The sequence below is a fragment of the Lampetra fluviatilis genome, unplaced genomic scaffold (genome assembly GCF_964198595.1).
Source record: "Lampetra fluviatilis unplaced genomic scaffold, kcLamFluv1.1 SCAFFOLD_167, whole genome shotgun sequence".
NCBI classification, from domain to species: domain Eukaryota; kingdom Metazoa; phylum Chordata; class Hyperoartia; order Petromyzontiformes; family Petromyzontidae; genus Lampetra; species Lampetra fluviatilis.
This window is the reverse complement of record NW_027621230.1, coordinates 130001-150000: the sequence shown is the minus strand read 5'-3', so window position 1 is coordinate 150000 and position 20000 is coordinate 130001. Positions and strand designations below refer to the sequence as shown.

General features: G+C 53.9%; 1 protein-coding gene across 1 annotated transcript in view; it reads left to right on the top strand.

Moving 5' to 3' along the window:
* Positions 1-20000, top strand: part of LRRC47 (leucine rich repeat containing 47) — a 31413-nt gene that overhangs the window by 7383 nt on the left and 4030 nt on the right. The window contains exons 11-17 of the mRNA XM_078885316.1: positions 301-493; positions 2488-3080; positions 8760-8876; positions 11541-11662; positions 12953-13055; positions 13492-13581; positions 18346-18396. Of these exons, the coding sequence (XP_078741442.1) occupies positions 301-493; positions 2488-3080; positions 8760-8876; positions 11541-11662; positions 12953-13055; positions 13492-13581; positions 18346-18396 (1269 nt within the window). The remainder of the gene's footprint in view (positions 1-300; positions 494-2487; positions 3081-8759; positions 8877-11540; positions 11663-12952; positions 13056-13491; positions 13582-18345; positions 18397-20000) is intronic.

Sequence of the window (20000 nt, the reverse complement as noted above, 5' to 3'; positions counted from 1 at the left end):
CACACAGACACAGTGACACACACACAGACACACAGACACACTCACACACACAAACCCATCATGAATCTCACCCTCCTCACCCTCCTCACCCCCTCTCACCCCCACTCACCCCCTAGATCCTGGACCTGTCCTACAACCTGCTGACCGACCTCCCACACTCACACACACACAGACACACTCACACACAGACACAGTGACACACACACACTCACACACAGACACACTCACACACACAAACCCATCATGAATCTCACCCTCCTCACCCTCCTCACCCCCTACTCACCCCCTCTCACCCCCTAGATCCTGGACCTGTCCTACAACCTGCTGACCGACCTCCCCCACTCGCTCTTGACCTGCTCCAAGCTCCGGGCTCTGCAACTCGCCGGGAATCCGTTCCGAGACCGGCACTTTGGCCGACTGGCGACCAGTGACACGACGCAGGCCAAGGCTCTTCTAGCCTACGTGGAGAGTCGTGGTGGTGGTGGTGGTGGTGGTAAGGTGGTGGTGGTGGTGGTGGTAAGGGGGGGGGGTGGGTGGTGAGGTGGGTGGTGGTGGTGGTGGTGGTGAGAGACACGGGGAGACACGGGGAGAGAGACACAGGGAGAGAGACACGGGGAGAGAGAGACACGGGGGGAGAGAGACACGGGGGGAGAGGGGGGAGAGACTTGGGGAGAGAGAGACACGGGGAGAGAGAGACAGGGAGAGAGAGACGGGGGGAGAGAGAGACACGGGGGGAGGGAGAGAGACTTGGGGAGACACGGAGAGAGACGGGGAGAGAGACACGGGGAGAGACACGGGGAGAGAGAGAGACACGGGGAGAGAGACTTGGGGAGACACAGGGAGAGAGACGGGGAGAGAGACACGGGGAGACACGGGGAGAGAGAGACACGGGGACGGGGAGAGAGACACGGGGAGACACGGGGAGAGAGAGACACGGGGAGAGAGACTTGGGGAGACACAGGGAGAGAGAGACACGGGGAGAGAGAGAGACACGGGGAGAGAGACTTGGGGAGACACAGGGAGAGAGACGGGGAGAGAGACACGGGGAGAGACACGGGGAGAGAGAGAGACACGGGGAGAGAGACTTGGGGAGACACAGGGAGAGAGACGGGGAGAGAGACACGGGGAGACACGGGGAGAGAGAGACACGGGGAGAGAGAGAGACACGGGGAGAGAGACACGGGGAGAGAGACTTGGGGAGACACAGGGAGAGAGACACGGGGAGAGAGACACGGGGGTAGACACGACGCAGGCCAAGGCCCTTCTAGTCTACGTGGAGAGTCGTGGTGGTGGTAAGGTGGTGGTGGTAAGGTGGTGGGGGGGGGGAGAGACACGGGGGGGTAGACACGGGGAGAGAGACGGGGAGAGAGAGACACGGGGAGAGAGACACGGGGTGGGAGACACGGGGAGAGAGACACGGGGGTAGACTTGGGGAGAGAGACACGGGGAGAGAGACACGGGGAGAGACACGGGGAGAGAGACACGGGGAGAGAGACACGGGGTGAGAGACTCGGGGAGAGACACGGGGGGAGAGAGAGACACGGGGAGAGAGACACGGGGAGAGAGACACGGGGAGAGAGACACGGGGAGAGAGACACGGGGAGAGAGACACGGGGGGAGAGAGAGACACGGGGAGAGAGACACGGGGAGAGAGACACGGGGAGAGAGACACGGGGAGAGAGACACGGGGAGAGACACGGGGAGAGACACGGGGGGAGAGAGAGACACGGGGAGAGAGACACGGGGAGAGAGACACGGGGAGAGAGACACGGGGAGAGAGACACGGGGGGAGAGAGACACGGGGAGAGAGAGAGACACGGGGAGAGAGACACGGGGAGAGAGAGACACGGGGAGAGAGAGAGACACGGGGGGAGAGAGAGACACGGGGGGGGAGAGAGACACGGGGGGAGAGAGACACGGGGAGAGAGACGCGGGGTGAGAGACACGGGGGGAGAGACACGGGGAGAGAGAGAGACACGGGGAGAGAGACGGAGAGAGAGACACGGGGAGAGAGAGACACGGTGAGAGACACGAGGGGAGAGAGAGACACGGGGGGAGAGAGAGACACGGGGGGGGAGAGACACGAGGGGAGAGAGAGACACGGGGGGAGAGAGAGACACGGGGGGGGGAGAGAGACACGGGGGGAGAGAGACACGGGGAGAGAGACGCGGGGTGAGAGACACGGGGGGAGAGACACGGGGAGAGAGAGAGACACGGGGAGAGAGACGGAGAGAGAGACACGGGGAGAGAGAGACACGGTGAGAGACACGAGGGGAGAGAGAGACACGGGGGGAGAGAGAGACACGGGGAGAGAGACGCAGGGAGAGAGACACGGGGAGAGAGACACGGGGAGAGAGACACGGGGAGAGACACGACACGGTGTGAGAGAGACACGGGGAGAGAGACACGGGGAGAGAGAGACACGGTGTGAGAGAGACACGGGGAGAGTGACTCCATCTCTCTCTCCCCGCTCCCCGCTCACCGTAGGTCCACGCGGAATCTCCAAGAAAGCCAAGGGGGGCTCCCGCAAGCCGCAGACAGACACCGACCGTGGCGACGACAACATCGACAACATCGACAACATCAACGGCGACAACAACGTCAACAACGATGACGATGACATCGATGTTAAACCGACCATCCGCGTGATCCGGCGTGCGACCAAGACGTTCGCCAAGACGCCGGCAAAGACGTCGCTCGCCAAGGGCAAGCGGAGCAAGAAGAAGGTGGACGAGGTGGTGGACGATGTGGTGGACGATGTGGCGGTGAAGACGACGCAGCAGAAGACGACGATGATGAAGAAGATGAAAACGAAGACTCAGAGGGATGATGATGATGATGACGATGACGATGATGATGAAGAAACTCTGGTGCTGAGAACGCTGAAGATGTTGAAGACGCAGACAGAGGTGGAGGTGGTGGAGGTGGAGGAGGTGGAGGAGGAGGAGGAGGAGGTGGAGGAGGTGTGTGTGCGAGTGTGCGGGGCGGCGATGAAAGTGAGGCCTTATTTTGTCGCCTGCCTGGTGCGTGGACTCAAGCTCGGTCAAGTAGGAGTTCTGAAGAGGTTCCTGGGATTGCAGGTGAGTGGGTGGGTGGGTGAGTGGGTGGGTGAGTGGGTGGGTGGGTGAGTGAGTGGGTGGGTGGGTGAGTGGGTGAGTGAGTGAGTGAGTGAGTGGGTGGGTGGGTGGGTGGGTAGGTGGGTGGGTGGGTGAGTGGGTGGGTGAGTGGGTGAGTGGGTGGGTGGGTGAGTGGGTGGGTGAGTGGGTGGGTGGGTGAGTGAGTGGGTGGGTGGGTGAGTGGGTGAGTGAGTGAGTGAGTGAGTGGGTGGGTGGGTGGGTGGGTGGGTGGGTAGGTGGGTGGGTGGGTGAGTGGGTGGGTGAGTGGGTGAGTGAGTGAGTGAGTGGGTGGGTGGGTGAGTGGGTGGGTGGGTGGGTGGGTGGGTGGGTGGGTGGGTGGGTGGGTGGGTGGGTGGGTGAGTGAGTGAGTGAGTGGGTGGGTGGGTGAGTGGGTGAGTGGGTGTGTGGGTGGGTAAGTGGGTGGGTGGGTGGGTGAGTGGGTGGGTGAGTGGGTGAGTGGGTGGGTGAGTGGGTGAGTGGGTGGGTGAGTGGGTGAGTGAGTGAGTGGGTGGGTGAGTGGGTGGGTAAGTGGGTGGGTGGGTGAGTGGGTGGGTGAGTGAGTGAGTGGGTGGGTGGGTGGGTGAGTGGGTGGGTGGGTGGGTGAGTGGGTGGGTGGGTGAGTGGGTGGGTGGGTGAGTTGAGTGGGTGAGTGAGTGGGTGGGTGAGTGGGTGGGTGAGTGGGTGGGTGAGTGGGTGAGTGGGTGGGTGGGTGGGTGAGTGGGTGAGTGGGTGGGTGGGTGGGTGGGTGAGTGGGTGGGTGGGTGGGTGGGTGGGTGGGTGGGTGGGTGAGTGGGTGGGTGGGTGGGTGGGTGGGTGGGTGAGTGGGTGGGTGGGTGAGTGGGTGGGTGGGTGAGTGGGTGGGTGGGTGAGTGGGTGGGTGGGTGAGTGGGTGAGTGGGTGAGTGGGTGAGTGAGTGAGTGGGTGGGTGGTGAGTGGGTGGGTGGGTGGGTGAGTGGGTGAGTGGGTGGGTGAGTGGGTGAGTGGGTGGGTGAGTGAGTGGGTGAATGGGTGAGTGGGTGGGTGAGTGGGTGAGTGGGTGAGTGGGTGAGTGGGTGGGTGAGTGAGTGGGTGGGTGGGTGAGTGGGTGGGTGGGTGGGTGGGTGAGTGGGTGGGTGAGTGGGTGAGTGGGTGGGTGAGTGGGTGGGTGGGTGAGTGGGTGAGTGGGTGGGTGAGTGGGTGGGTGGGTGGGTGGGTGAGTGGGTGGGTGGGTGGGTGAGTGGGTGGGTGGGTGGGTGAGTGGGTGGGTGGGTGAGTGGGTGGGTGGGTGGGTGAGTGGGTGGGTGGGTGAGTGGGTGGGTGGGTGGGTGAGTGGGTGGGTGAGTGGGTGGGTGGGTGGGTGGGTGGGTGGGTGAGTGAGTGGGTGGGTGGGTGAGTGAGTGAGTGGGTGGGTGGGTGAGTGAGTGGGTGGGTGGGTGGGTGAGTGGGTGGGTGGGGGGGTGAGTGGGTGGGTGGGGGGGTGAGTGGGTGGGTGGGGGGGTGAGTGGGTGGGTGGGTGAGTGGGTGGGTGGGTGGGTGGGTGGGTGGGTGAGTGAGTGGGTGGGTGGGTGGGTGAGTGAGTGGGTGGGTGGGTGGGTGGGTGAGTGGGTGAGTGGGTGAGTGGGTGAGTGGGTGAGTGAGTGAGTGGGTGGGTGGTGAGTGGGTGGGTGGGTGGGTGAGTGGGTGGTGAGTGGGTGGGTGGGTGAGTGGGTGAGTGGGTGAGTGGGTGAGTGGGTGGGTGGGTGGGTGAGTGAGTGGGTGGGTGGGTGAGTGGGTGGGTGGGTGGGTGAGTGGGTGGGTGGGTGAGTGGGTGAGTGGGTGAGTGAGTGAGTGGGTGGGTGGTGAGTGGGTGGGTGGGTGGGTGGGTGAGTGGGTGAGTGAGTGAGTGGGTGGGTGGGTGGGTGGGTGGGTGAGTGGGTGGGTGAGTGGGTGGGTGGGTGGGTGAGTGGGTGGGTGGGTGGGTGGTGGGTGGGTGGGTGAGTGAGTGAGTGAGTGGGGTGGGTGGGTGGGTGAGTGAGTGAGTGGGTGAGTGAGTGGGTGGGTGGGTGGGTGAGTGGGTGGGTGGGGGGGTGAGTGGGGAGGGTGGGGGGGTGAGTGGGTGGGTGGGTGAGTGGGTGGGTGAGTGAGTGGGTGGGTGGGTGAGTGAGTGGGTGGGTGGGTGGGTGGGTGAGTGAGTGGGTGGGTGGGTGGGTGGGTGAGTGAGTGGGTGGGTGGGTGGGTGAGTGAGTGGGTGGGTGGGTGAGTGAGTGGGTGGGTGGGTGGGTGAGTGGGTGGGTGGGTGGGTGGGTGAGTGGGTGGGTGGGTGGGTGGGTGAGTGAGTGGGTGGGTGGGTGGGTGGGTGGGTGAGCGGGTGGGTGGGTGAGCGGGTGGGTGGGTGAGCGGGTGGGTGGGTGAGTGAGCGGATGGGTGGGTGGGTGAGCGGGTGGCTGGGTGGGTGGGTGGGCGAGTGGGCGGGCATGTGGGTGGGCGGGCGGGTGGTTGAGCGGGTGGCTGGGTGGGGTGGTGGGTTGGTGAGTGTGTGTGAGTGAGTGTGTGTGAGTGAGTGAGTGGGTGATGATAGTCCGGCAAAACAACCCCCTACCTCGTCGTGGTGACGGACGTCAACTCTGTGGTGGGCAGTGCCATGGGGGGGAGGCTCAATTCCGATTGGCCTCTCCCCTCGTGGCGTCTGTGACCACCATGGACGGGTGCGAGGGGCTGGTAACCCCTCCACCTTCAATTAATTACCGCTCAACCACGACTGAAATATCTAACTAATAAGCTTGTGCCGGAGGCCCCGGGGGGACAGGCGTCTGTGACGTCTCCTGGCCAAATCCCATTTTGGCGGAGCCAGGAGATTGAATCTTCACCCTCGGGGCTCCTCCAGAAACAACGAAAAGCCACTTCGTGTGGCCACGTGGAATGTTCGAACGCTCACTGCGGAGGAGAGAGGCTGCCACTCCTCTTGTCGGGAGCTGGACCGGTACCGCCTGGATCTCTGCGGCATTCAGGAGGGTCCGGTGGACCGGCTCTGGCTCCTGCCACCGTGAGGGCTGGACAGTCCTCCACTCGGGGCAGGAGACTGCCAAACAACAACAGGGAGTGGCTCTTCTTCTGAACAAAAGAATGAAGAGGGCGTGGGAGCGTGGCGGTGAGGTGTGGGAAGCTGTAAGCCCCAGGATACTGTGGGCTCGCCTTCCCATCAACCAGAGGCGAGGAGTGGTGGTCGTGGTTACTGATGCCCCCACCGAAGACGGACATCCGTGGAGGGATGCAGGCAAAGCCGATGAGTCAGATGCCTTCTATGACCTGTGTGTGTGTGTCTGTGTGTGTCTGCGTGTGTGTGTGTCTGCGTGTGTGTGTGTCTGTGTGCGCGTGACTGTGTCTGTGTGTGTCTGTGTGTGTCTGTGTGCGTGTGTGTCTCTCTCTGTGTCTCTGTGTGTGTCTCTGTGTGTGTGTGTCTGCGTGTGTGTCTCTGTGTCTTTGTCTCTGTGTGTCTCTGTGTGTGTCTCTGTGAGTGTCTGCGTGTGTCTGTGTGTGTGTCTGCATGTGTGTGTGTCTGTGTGCGCGTGACTGTGTCTGTGTGTGTCTGTGTGTGTCTCTGTGTGTCTATGTCTCTCTCTGTGTGTGTGTGTGTCTCTCTGTGTGTGTGTCTGCGTGCGTGTGTGTCTCTGTGTGTGTCTGTGTGTGTGTCTGTGTGTGTGTCTGCGTGTGTGTGTGTCTGCGTGTGTGTGTGTCTGTGTGCGCGTGACTGTGTCTGTGTGTGTCTGTGTGTGTCTCTGTGTGTCTGTGTGTGTCTCTGTGTGTCTGTGTGTGTCTCTGTGTGTGTCTCTGTGTGTGTGTGTGTGTCTCTGTGTCTTTGTCTCTGTGTGTCTCTGTGTGTGTCTCTGTGTGTGTCTGCGTGTGTGTGTGTGTGTCTGTGTGTGTCTGCGTGTGTGTGTGTCTGTGTGTGTGTGTGTCTGTGTGCGCGTGACTGTGTCTGTGTGTGTCTGTGTGTGTCTGTGTGCGTGTGTGTCTGCGTGTGTGTGTGTCTGTGTGCGCGTGACTGTGTCTGTGTGTGTCTGTGTGTGTCTCTGTGTGTCTGTGTGTGTCTCTGTGTGTCTGTGTGTGTCTCTGTGTCTCTGTGTGTGTCTCTGTGTGTGTGTGTGTCTCTGTGTCTTTGTCTCTGTGTGTCTCTGTGTGTGTCTCTGTGTGTGTCTGCGTGTGTGTGTGTGTGTCTGTGTGTGTCTGCGTGTGTGTGTGTCTGTGTGTGTGTGTGTCTGTGTGCGCGTGACTGTGTCTGTGTGTGTCTGTGTGTGTCTGTGTGCGTGTGTGTCTGCGTGTGTGTGTGTCTGTGTGCGCGTGACTGTGTCTGTGTGTGTCTGTGTGCGTGTGTGTCTCTCTCTGTGTGTGTGTCTGTGTGTGTGTGTGTCTCTCTGTGTGTGTGTGTCTGTGTGTGTGTGTGTGTCTGTGTGTGTCTGTGTGCGTGTGTGTGCGTGTGTGTCTCTGTGTGTGTGTCTGTGTGTGTGTGTGTGTATCTCTCTGTGTGTGTGTCTGTGTGTGTGTGTGTCTGTGTGTGTCTGTGTGCGTGTGTCTCTGTGTGTGTGTGTGTCTGCGTGTGTGTGTGTCTGCGTGTGTGTCTGTGTCTCTGTGTGTCTCTGTGTGTCTCTGTGTGTGTGTGTCTGTGTGTGTCTGTGTCTCTGTGTGTGTCTCTGTGTGTGTGTGTGTGTCTGCGTGTGTGTCTCTGTGTCTATGTCTCTGTGTGTCTCTGTGTCTCTGTGTGTCTCTGTGTGTCTGCGTGTCTCTGTGTCTCTCTCTGTGTGTGTGTCTGTGTGTGTGTGTGTCTCTCTCTGTGCGTGTCTGTCTGTGTGTGTGTGTCTGTGTGTCTGCGTGTCTCTCTGTCTCTGTGTGTGTCTCTGTGTGTGTGTCTGTGTGTGTCTCTGTGTGTCTCTGTGTGTCTCTGTGTGTGTGTGTCTCTGTGTGTCTCTGTGTGTCTCTGTGTGTGTGTGTCCTCTGTGTCTCTGTGTGTGTCTCTGTGTGTCTCTGTGTGTGTCTCTGTGTGTCTCTGTGTGTGTGTCTCTGTGTGTGTCTCTGTGTGTGTCTCTGTGTCTCTGTGTGTCTCTGTGTCTCTGTGTGTCTCTGTGTGTGTGTCTCTGTGTGTGTCTCTGTGTGTGTCTCTGTGTCTCTGTGTGTCTCTGTGTCTCTGTGTGTGTGTGTCTCTGTGTCTCTGTGTGTGTCTCTGTGTGTCTCTGTGTGTGTCTCTGTGTGTCTCTGTGTCTCTGTGTGTGTGTCTCTGTGTGTCTCTGTGTGTGTCTCTGTGTGTCTCTGTGTGTGTGTCTCTGTGTGTCTCTGTGTGTGTCTCTGTGTGTGTCTCTGTGTCTCTGTGTGTGTCTCTGTGTGTCTCTGTGTGTGTGTCTCTGTGTGTCTCTGTGTGTGTCTCTGTGTGTCTCTGTGTGTGTGTCTCTGTGTGTGTCTCTGTGTGTGTCTCTGTGTCTCTGTGTGTGTCTCTGTGTGTCTCTGTGTGTGTCTCTGTGTGTCTCTGTGTGTGTGTGTCTGTGTGTCTCTGTGTGTGTGTCTGTGTGTCTCTGTGTGTCTCTGTGTGTCTCTGTGTCTCTGTGTGTCTCTGTGTGTCTCTGTGTGTGTGTGTCTGTGTGTGTCTCTGTGTCTCTGTGTGTGTCTCTGTGTGTCTCTGTGTGTGCGTCACCCCAGACCGAGCTGCACGAGGGAGTGTGTAAGCGACGCTCTGTGGCCACCATCGCGACCCACGATCTGCGCCTCATCCACGCTCCACTCCGCTACGATGCACGACCACCCTCAGACATCCAGGTAGAGTCTCAGTGAGCCCTCTGCCAGTCTCACGCGGTCCTGTAACCCCCTAGTGAGTGTGTCGGGATGGGACCCCCTAGGTAGGTAAAAAATAAAAATTTATTTTTCACCTACCTAGGTTTTTTCGGTAAAGTCACGTAGGGAAAAAAACCTAGGTAGGTAAAAAATAAAAATTTATTTTTCACCTACCTAGGTTTTTTCGGTAAAGTCACGTAGGGAAAAAACCTAGGTAGGTAAAAAATAAAAATTTATTTTTCACCTACCTAGGTTTTTTTGGTAAAGTCACGTAGGAAAAAAACCTAGGTAGGTAAAAAATAAAAATTTATTTTTCACCTACCTAGGTTTTTTCGGTAAAGTCACGTAGGGAAAAAACCTAGGTAGGTAAAAAATAAAAATTTATTTTTCACCTACCTAGGTTTTTTCGGTAAAGTCACGTAAGGAAAAAACCTAGGTAGGTAAAAAATAAAATTGTATTTTTTTTAAATTGTATTTTTTACCTACCTAGGTTTTTTCACCTACCTACCTAGGTTTTTTCGGTAAAGTCACGTAGGTAAAAAACCTAGGTAGGTAAAAAATAAAATTATATTTTTTACCTACCTAGGTTTTTTCGGTAAAGTCACGTAGGAAAAAAAACCTAGGTAGGTAAAAAATAAAATTGTATTTTTTACCTACCTAGGTTTTTTTGGTAAAGTCACGTAAGGGAAAAAACCTAGGTAGGTAAAAAATAAAATTTTCTTTTTTACCTACCTAGGTTTTTTCGGTAAAGTCACGTAGGTAAAAAACCTAGGTAGGTAAAAAATAAAATTTTCTTTTTTACCTACCTAGGTTTTTTCCCTACGTGACTTTACCGAAAAAACCTAGGTAGGTGAAAAATAAATTTTTATTTTTTACCTACCTAGGTTTTTTTGGTAAAGTCACGTAGGGAAAAAACCTAGGTAGGTAAAAAATAAAATTGTATTTTTTACCTACCTAGGTTTTTTTGGTAAAGTCACGTAGGGAAAAAACCTAGGTAGGTAAAAAATAAAAATTTATTTTTTACCTACCTAGGTTTTTTTGGTAGTCACGTAGGGAAAAAACCTAGGTAGGTAAAAAATAAAATTGTATTTTTTACCTACCTAGGTTTTTTTGGTAAAGTCACGTAGGAAAAAAAACCTAGGTAGGTAAAAAATAAAATTTTCTTTTTTACCTACCTAGGTTTTTTTGGTAAAGTCACGTAGGGAAAAAACCTAGGTAGGTAAAAAATAAAATTTTCTTTTTTACCTACCTAGGTTTTTTCGGTAAAGTCACGTAGGTAAAAAACCTAGGTAGGTAAAAAATAAAAATTTATTTTTCACCTACCTAGGTTTTTTCGGTAAAGTCACGTAGGGAAAAAACCTAGGTAGGTAAAAAAGAAAATTTTATTTTTTACCTACCTAGGTTTTTTGACCTAGGTTTTTTGACTTTACCTACCTAGGTTTTTTGACTTTACCAAAAAAACCTAGGTAGGTAAAAAATAAAAATTTATTTTTCACCTACCTAGGTTTTTTCGGTAAAGTCACGTAGGTAAAAAACCTAGGTAGGTAAAAAATAAAATTTTCTTTTTTACCTTCCTAGGCTTTTTCGGTAAAGTCACGTAGGTAAAAAACCTAGGTAGGTAAAAAATAAAATTTTCTTTTTTACCTTCCTAGGCTTTTTCGGTAAAGTCACGTAGGTAAAAAACCTAGGTAGGTAAAAAATAAAAAATTATTTTTCACCTACCTAGGTTTTTTCGGTAGTCACGTAGGGAAAAAACCTAGGTAGGTAAAAAATAAAAAATTATTTTTCACCTACCTAGGTTTTTTCGGTAAAGTCACGTAGGGAAAAAACCTAGGTAGGTAAAAAATAAAATTGTATTTTTTTTTTTTTACAGTTGTATTTTTTACCTACCTAGGTTTTTTCACCTACCTACCTAGGTTTTTTCGGTAAAGTCACGAAGGTAAAAAACCTAGGTAGGTAAAAAATAAATGACTTTACCGAAAAAACCTAGGTAGGTAAAAAATAAAATTTTATTTTTCACCTACCTAGGTTTTTTCACCTACCTACCTAGGTTTTTTCGGTAAAGTCACGTAGGGAAAAAACTTAGGTAGGTAAAAAATTAAATTTAATTTTTTACCTACCTAGGTTGACACACTGTGTGTATCTGTGTGTGTCACTGTGTGTGTGTGTCACTGTGTGTCTGTCACTGTGTGTGTGTGTGTGTGTCACTGTGTGTGTGTGTCACTGTGTGTGTGTCACTGTGTGTGTGTCTGTGTGTGTGTCACTGTGTGTGTCACTGTGTGTGTCACTGTGTGTGTGTGTCACTGTGTGTGTGTCACTGTGTGTGTCACTGTGTGTGTCACTGTGTGTGTGTGTCACTGTGTGTGTGTCACTGTGTGTGTCACTGTGTGTGTGTGTGTCACTGTGTGTGTCACTGTGTGTCACTGTGTGTGTGTCACTGTGTGTGTGTGTCACTGTGTGTGTGTGTCACTGTGTGTGTGTCACTGTGTGTGTGTCACTGTGTGTGTGTCACTGTGTGTGTCACTGTGTGTGTGTCACTGTGTGTGTGTCACTGTGTGTGTGTCACTGTGTGTGTGTCACTGTGTGTGTGTCACTGTGTGTGTGTGTCACTGTGTGTGTCACTGTGTGTGTCACTGTGTGTCACTGCAGGTGACTCCGCTGGGCGCCTCTGTGTGCACCACGGCGTTGTCGCTCGTCCAGGAGTTGTCCAGCGCCAACGAGAAGCTCAAGAAGTCGAACGGCAAACACCACAAACCCTCTGGCCTGCACCAGTACGCTGACACACGCAGTGACACACACACAGTGACACACACAGTGACACACAGTGACACACACAGTGACACACACAGTGACACACACACACAGTGACACACACACACAGTGACACACACACAGTGACACACACAGTGACACACACAGTGACACACACAGTGACACACACACACACAGTGACACACACACACACAGTGACACACACACAGTGACACACACAGTGACACACACAGTGACACACACAGTGACACACACACAGTGACACACACACAGTGACACACACAGTGACACACACACAGTGACACACAGTGACACACACAGTGACACACACAGTGACACACACACACAGTGACACACACACACACAGTGACACACACACAGTGACACACACAGTGACACACACAGTGACACACACACACACAGTGACACACACACACACAGTGACACACACAGTGACACACACACACACAGTGACACACACACAGTGACACACACACAGTGACACACACAGTGACACACACACACACAGTGACACACACACACACAGTGACACACACACAGTGACACACACAGTGACACACACACACAGTGGCTGAGTGAGTGGCTGAGTGAGTGAGTGGCTGAGTGAGTGGCTGAGTGAGTGAGTGGCTGAGTGAGTGGCTGAGTGAGTGAGTGGCTGAGTGGCTGAGTGAGTGAGTGGCTGAGTGAGTGGCTGAGTGAGTGAGTGGCTGAGTGAGTGAGTGGCTGAGTGAGTCAGTGAGTGAGTGAGTGGCTGAGTGAGTGAGTGGCTGAGTGAGTGGCTGAGTGAGTGGCTGAGTGAGTGAGTGGCTGAGTGAGTGAGTGCGTGAGTGAGTGGCTGAGTGAGTTAGTGGCTGAGTGAGTGAGTGGCTGAGTGAGTGACTGAGTGAGTGAGTGGCCGAGTGAGTGAGTGAGTAGCTGAGTGACTGAGTGAGTGGCTGAGCGAGTGAGTGAGTGGCTGAGTGAGTTAGTGGCTGAGTGAGTGGGTGGCTGAGTGAGTGAGTGGCTGAGTGAGTGGCTGAGTGAGTGGCTGAGTGAGTGGCTGTGTGAGTGAGTGAGTGACTGAGTGACTGAGTGAGTGAGTGACTGAGTGAGTGGCTGAGTGAGTGAGTGACTGAGTGAGTGTGTGAGTGGCTGAGTGACTGAGTGAGTGACTGAGTGAGTGACTGAGTGAGTGGCTGAGTGAGTGGCTGAGTGAGTGAGTGGCTCCCACTGAGAGCACTTGCCCCGACAGTCCGTTGAGGCTACACGGGGGACTTTTGCCTGTGCAGGTACCTGCATCTCCTGCAGGGACACGATCTCTACGCCTGCCTTGTTGACCGTGATGGAGTCACCATCTCTCTCCCTCCCATCACCAACTCTCAAACTACCAAGGTCTGTGTGTGTGTGTGTGTGTCACTGTGTGTGTGTGTCACTGTGTGTGTCACTGTGTGTCACTGTGTGTGTCACTGTGTGTGTGTCACTGTGTGTGTGTGTCACTGTGTGTGTGTCACTGTGTGTGTCACTGTGTGTCACTGTGTGTGTGTCACTGTGTGTGTGTGTGTGTGTCACTGTGTGTGTGTGTGTGTGTCACTGTGTGTGTGTGTGTCACTGTGTGTGTCACTGTGTGTCACTGTGTGTGTGTCACTGTGTGTGTGTGTCACTGTGTGTGTGTCACTGTGTGTGTCACTGTGTGTCACTGTGTGTGTGTCACTGTGTGTGTGTCACTGTGTGTGTGTGTCACTGTGTGTGTCACTGTGTGTGTGTGTCACTGTGTGTGTCTGTGTCACTGTGTGTGTGTCACTGTGTGTGTGTGTGTCACTGTGTGTAGGTGAGTGTGGACACCACTGAGGTGCTGGTGGAGGTCACAAGCAGTCAGAGTCTTGCATCCTGCAAGCTGGTCATGGACACACTCATCACGGTGAGTACACTACACTATACACTACTACACTATACACTACTACACTATACACTACTACACTATACACTACTACACTATACACTACTACACTACACTATACACTACTACACTATACACTACACTATACATCACTACACTATACACTACTACACTATACACTACTACACTATACACTACTACACTATACACTACTACACTATACACTACTACACTATACATCACTACACTATACACTACTACACTATACACTACTACACTATACACTACTACACTATACACTACTACACTATACACTACTACACTATACACTACTACACTATACATCACTACACTATACACTACTACACTATACACTACTACACTATACACTACTACACTATACACTACTACACTATACACTACTACACTATACATCACTACACTATACACTACTACACTATACACTACTACACTATACACTACTACACTATACACTACTACACTATACACTACTACACTATACACTACTACACTATACACTACTACACTATACACTACTACACTATACACTACTACACTATACACTACTACACTACACTATACACTACTACACTATACACTACTACACTATACACTACTACACTATACACTACTACACTATACACTACTACACTATACACTACTACACTATACACTACTACACTATACAATACTACACTATACACTACTACACTATACACTACTACACTATACACTACTATACTATAAACTACACTATACACTACACTATACACTACTACACTATACACTACTACACTATACACTACACTATACACTACACTATACACTACTACACTACACTATACACTACTACACTATACACTACTACACTATACACTACTACACTATACACTACTACACTATACACTACTACACTATACACTACTACACTATACACTACTACACTATACACTACTACACTATACACTACTACACTATACACTACTACACTATACACTACTACACTATACACTACTACACTATACACTACTACACTATACAATACTACACTATACACTACTACACTACACACTACTATACACTACTACACTACACTATACACTACTACACTACACTATACACTACTACACTACACTATACACTACTACACTATACACTACTACACTACACTATACACTACTACACTATACACTACTACACTACACTATACACTACTACACTACACTATACACTACTACACTACACTATACACTACTACACTACACACTACACTACTACACTACACTATACACTACTACACTACACTATACACTACTACACTACACTATACACTACTACACTACACACTACACTATACACTACACTATACACTACACTACACTATACGCTACTACACTACACTATACACTACTACACTACACTATACACTACACACTACTACACTACACTACACACTCACCCACTCACTCACTCACTCACTCACTCACTCACCCACTCACCCACCCACTCACCCACCCACCGACTCACTCACTCACTCACTCACCCACTCACTCACCCACCCACTCACTCACCACTCACTCACCCACCCATCCACCCACTCACACACCCACCCACTCACTCACTCACTCACCACTCACTCACCCACCCATCCACCCACTCACTCACCCACCCACCGACTCACTCACTCACTCACCCACTCACTCACCCACCCACTCACTCACCACTCACTCACCCACCCATCCACCCACTCACACACCCACCCACTCACTCACTCACTCACCCACTCACTCACTCACCCACCCACACACTCACCACTCACTCACTCACCCACCCATCCACTCACTCACTCACCCACCCACTCACTCACCCACTCACTCACTCACTCACTCACCCACCCATCCACCCACTCACACACCCACCACTCACTCACCCACTCACTCACTCACCTCTCACCCACCCACTCACTCACCCACCCACTCACTCACCCACCCACTCACCCACCCACCCACCCACCCACCCACTCACCCACCCACTCACCCACCCACTCACTCACTCACTCACCTACCCGCTCACCCACCCGCTCACTCACTCACTGACCCACCCACTCACTCACTCACCCACTCACTCACTCAGCCACTCACACACTCACTCACTCACACAGTCACTCACTCACTCACCCACCCACCGATTCACTCACTCACCCACTCACTCACCCACCCACTCACTCGCCACTCACTCACTCACTCACCCACCCATCCACCCACTCACACACCCATCCACCCACTCACACACCCACCACTCACTCACCCACTCACTCACTCACCACTCACTCACTCACCCACTCACTCACTCACTCACCCACCCACTCACTCACTCACCCACCCACTCACTCACTCACTCACTCACCCACCCACCCACTCACTCACTCACCCACCCGCTCACCCACCCACCCTCTCACCCACTCACCCACCCACCCACCCACTCACCCACTCACTCACTCACCACTCACTCACTCACCCACTCACTCACTCACTCACCCACTCACTCACTCACTCACTCACTCACCCACCCACCCACCCACTCACTCACTCACCCACCCACCCACTCACTCACCCACCCACCCACCCACCCACCCACCCACCCACCCACTCACTCACTCACTCACCCACTCACTCACCCAATCACGCACTCACCCACTCACTCACTCACCCACCCACCCACTCACTCACCCACTCACTCACTGACCCACCCACTCACTCACTCACTCACCCATCCACCCACTCACTCACCCACTCACTCACCCACCCACCCACCCAGCCACCCACCCACTCACCCACCCACCCACCCACCCACTCACTCACTCACTCACCCAGCCCACTCACCCACCCACTCACTCACTCACCCACCCACCCACCCACTCAGTCACTCACCCACTCACTCACTCACCCACTCACTCACCCACCCACTCACTCACCCACTCACTCACTCACTCACTCACTCACTCACTCACTCACTCACTCACCCACCCACCCACTCACTCACCCACTCACTCACTGACCCACCCACTCACTCACCCACCCACCCACCCACCCACCCACCCACCCACCCACTCACTCACTCACCCACCCACTCACCCACTCACTCACTCACCCACCCACCCACCCACCCACCCACCCACTCACCCACCCACCCACTCACTCGCTCACTCACCACTCACCCACTCATTCACCCACTCACCCACTCACCCACCCACCCACTCACTCACTCACTCACTCACCCACCCACCCACTCACTCACCCACTCACCCACTCACCCACTCACTCACTCACCCACCCACCCACTCACCCACCCACCCACTCACTCACCCACTCACTCACTGACCCACCCACTCACTCACTCACTCACTCACCCACCCACCCACTCACTCACCCACTCACTCACTCACTCACTCACTCACTCACTCACCCACCCACCCACCCACTCACCCACCCACTCACTCACTCACTCACCCACCCACCCACTCACCCACCCACTCACTCACCCACTCACTCACTCACCCACTCACTCACCCACCCACCCACCCACCCACCCACCCACTCACTCACTCACTCACGCACTCACCCACTCACTCACTCACCCACCCACCCACTCACTCACCCACTCGCTCACTGACCCACCCACTCACTCACTCACCCACCCACCCACCCACTCACTCACCCACTCACTCACTCACTCACCCACTCACTCACCCACTCACTCACCCACCCACCCAGCCACCCACCCACTCACCCACCCACCCACCCACTCACTCACTCACCCAGCCCACTCACCCACCCACTCACTCACTCACCCACCCACTCACCCACCCACTCACCCACCCACTCACTCACTCACTCACTCACCCACTCACTCACTCACTCACCCACTCACTCACTCACTCACCCACCCACCCACCCACCCACTCACCCACTCACCCACCCACCCACTCACCCACCCACCCACTCACCCACTCACTCACTCACCCACTCACTCACCCACTCACTCACTCACTCACCCACCCACCCACCCACCAACTCACCCACCCACTTACTCACCCACTCACTCACCCACCCATCCACCCACTCACTCACCCACTCACTCACTCACCCACCCACTCACCCACCCACTCACTCACTCACCCACCCACTCACTCACTCACCCACCCACTCACCCACCCACCCACCCACCCACCCACCCACTCACCCACCCACCCACTCACTCACTCACCCACTCACTCACTCACCCACTCACTCACCCACTCACTCACTCACCCACCCACCCACCGACTCACCCACCCACTCACCCACCCACTCACCCACCCACTCACTCACTCACTCACCCACTCACTCACCCACCCACCCACTCACTCACCCACTCACTCACTCACACACTCACTCACCCACCCACCCACCCACTCACCCACTCACCCACTCACTCACTCACCCACCCACCCACTCACTCACCCACTCACTCACTCACTCACCCACCCACCCACCCACTCACTCACCCACTCACTCACTCACTCACCCACCCACCCACCCACTCACTCACCCACTCACCCACTCACTCACTCACCCACTCACCCACCCACTCACTCACCCACCCACCCACCCATTGATGATGTTGATGATGTTGATGATGATGTTGTTGATGATGATGTTGTTGATGATGTTGATGATGTTGTTGTTGTTGATGATGTTGTTGTTGTTGTTGATTTCCTCACAGAGACTGGCTGAGCTTCACCACTCACTGCAGCTTCCTGGAGCAAGTGACGAGGTGATGGTGGTGATGGTGATGGTGGTGATGGTGGTGATGGTGATGGTGGTGATGGTGGTGATGGTGGTGGTGATGGTGGTGGTGATGGTGATGGTGGTGATGGTGGTGGTGGTGATGGTGGTGATGGTGGTGATGGTGGTGATGGTGATGGTGGTGGTGGTGACGGTGATGGTGGTGATGGTGGTGGTGGTGATGGTGATGATGGTGGTGATGGTGATGATGGTGATGGTGGTGATGGTGGTGGTGATGGTGGTGGTGATGGTGGTGATGGTGATGGTGGTGGTGGTGATGGTGGTGATGGTGGTGATGATGGTGGTGGTGGTGACGGTGATGGTGGTGATGGTGGTGGTGGTGATGGTGATGATGGTGGTGATGGTGGTGATGGTGATGATGGTAGTGATGGTGGTGATGATGATGGTGATGGTGGTGATGGTGGTGGTGATGGGGGTGATGGTGGTGATGGTGGTGGTGGTGATGGTGGTGGTGGTGATGGTGGTGATGGTGGTGATGGTGGTGATGATGGTGGTGGTGGTGACGGTGATGGTGGTGATGGTGGTGGTGGTGATGGTGATGATGGTGGTGATGGTGATGATGGTAGTGATGGTGGTGATGATGGTGGTGATGGTGGTGATGGTGGTGGTGATGGGGGTGATGGTGGTGATGATGGTGGTGGTGGTGATGGTGGTGGTGATGGTGGTTATGGTGGTGATGGTGGTGATGGTGGTGGTGGTGGTGATGGTGGTGATGGTGGTGGTGATGATGATGGTGATGGTGGTGATGGTGGTGATGGTGGTGATGGTGATGGTGGTGATGGTGATGGTGGTGATGGTGGTGATGGTGGTGGTGGTGGTGATGGTGGTGGTGGTGGTGGTGACGGTGATGGTGGTGATGGTGGTGATGGTGGTGGTGGTGATGGTGATGATGGTGGTGATGGTGATGATGGTAGTGATGGTGGTGATGATGATGGTGATGGTGGTGATGGTGGTGGTGGTGGTGGTGATGGTGGTGGTGGTGATGGTGGTGATGGTGATGGTGGTGATGGTGATGGTGATGGTGGTGATGGTGATGGTGGTTATGGTGGTGATGGTGATGGTGGTGATGGTGGTGGTGGTGGTGGTGGTGATGGTGGTGATGGTGGTGATGGTGGTGGTGGTGGTGATGATGATGATGATGGTGATGGTGGTGATGGTGTTGATGGTGGTGATGGTGGTGATGGTGGTGATGGTGATGATGGTGATGGTGGTGGTGATGGTGGTGATGGTGGTGATGATGGTGGTGATGGTGGTGATGGTGGTGATGGTGATGGTGGTGGTGATGGTGGTGATGGTGATGGTGGTGATGGTGGTGATGATGGTGGTGGTGGTGATGGTGGTGATGGTGGTGATGGTGATGATGGTGGTGATGGTGATGATGGTAGTGATGGTGGTGATGATGATGGTGATGGTGGTGATGGTGGTGATGGTGGTGATGGTGGTGGTGGTGATGGTGGTGGTGGTGATGGTGGTGATGGTGGTGATGGTGATGGTGGTTATGGTGGTGATGGTGGTGGTGGTGATGGTGGTGGTGGTGATGGTGGTGATGGTGGTGATGGTGGTGGTGATGAT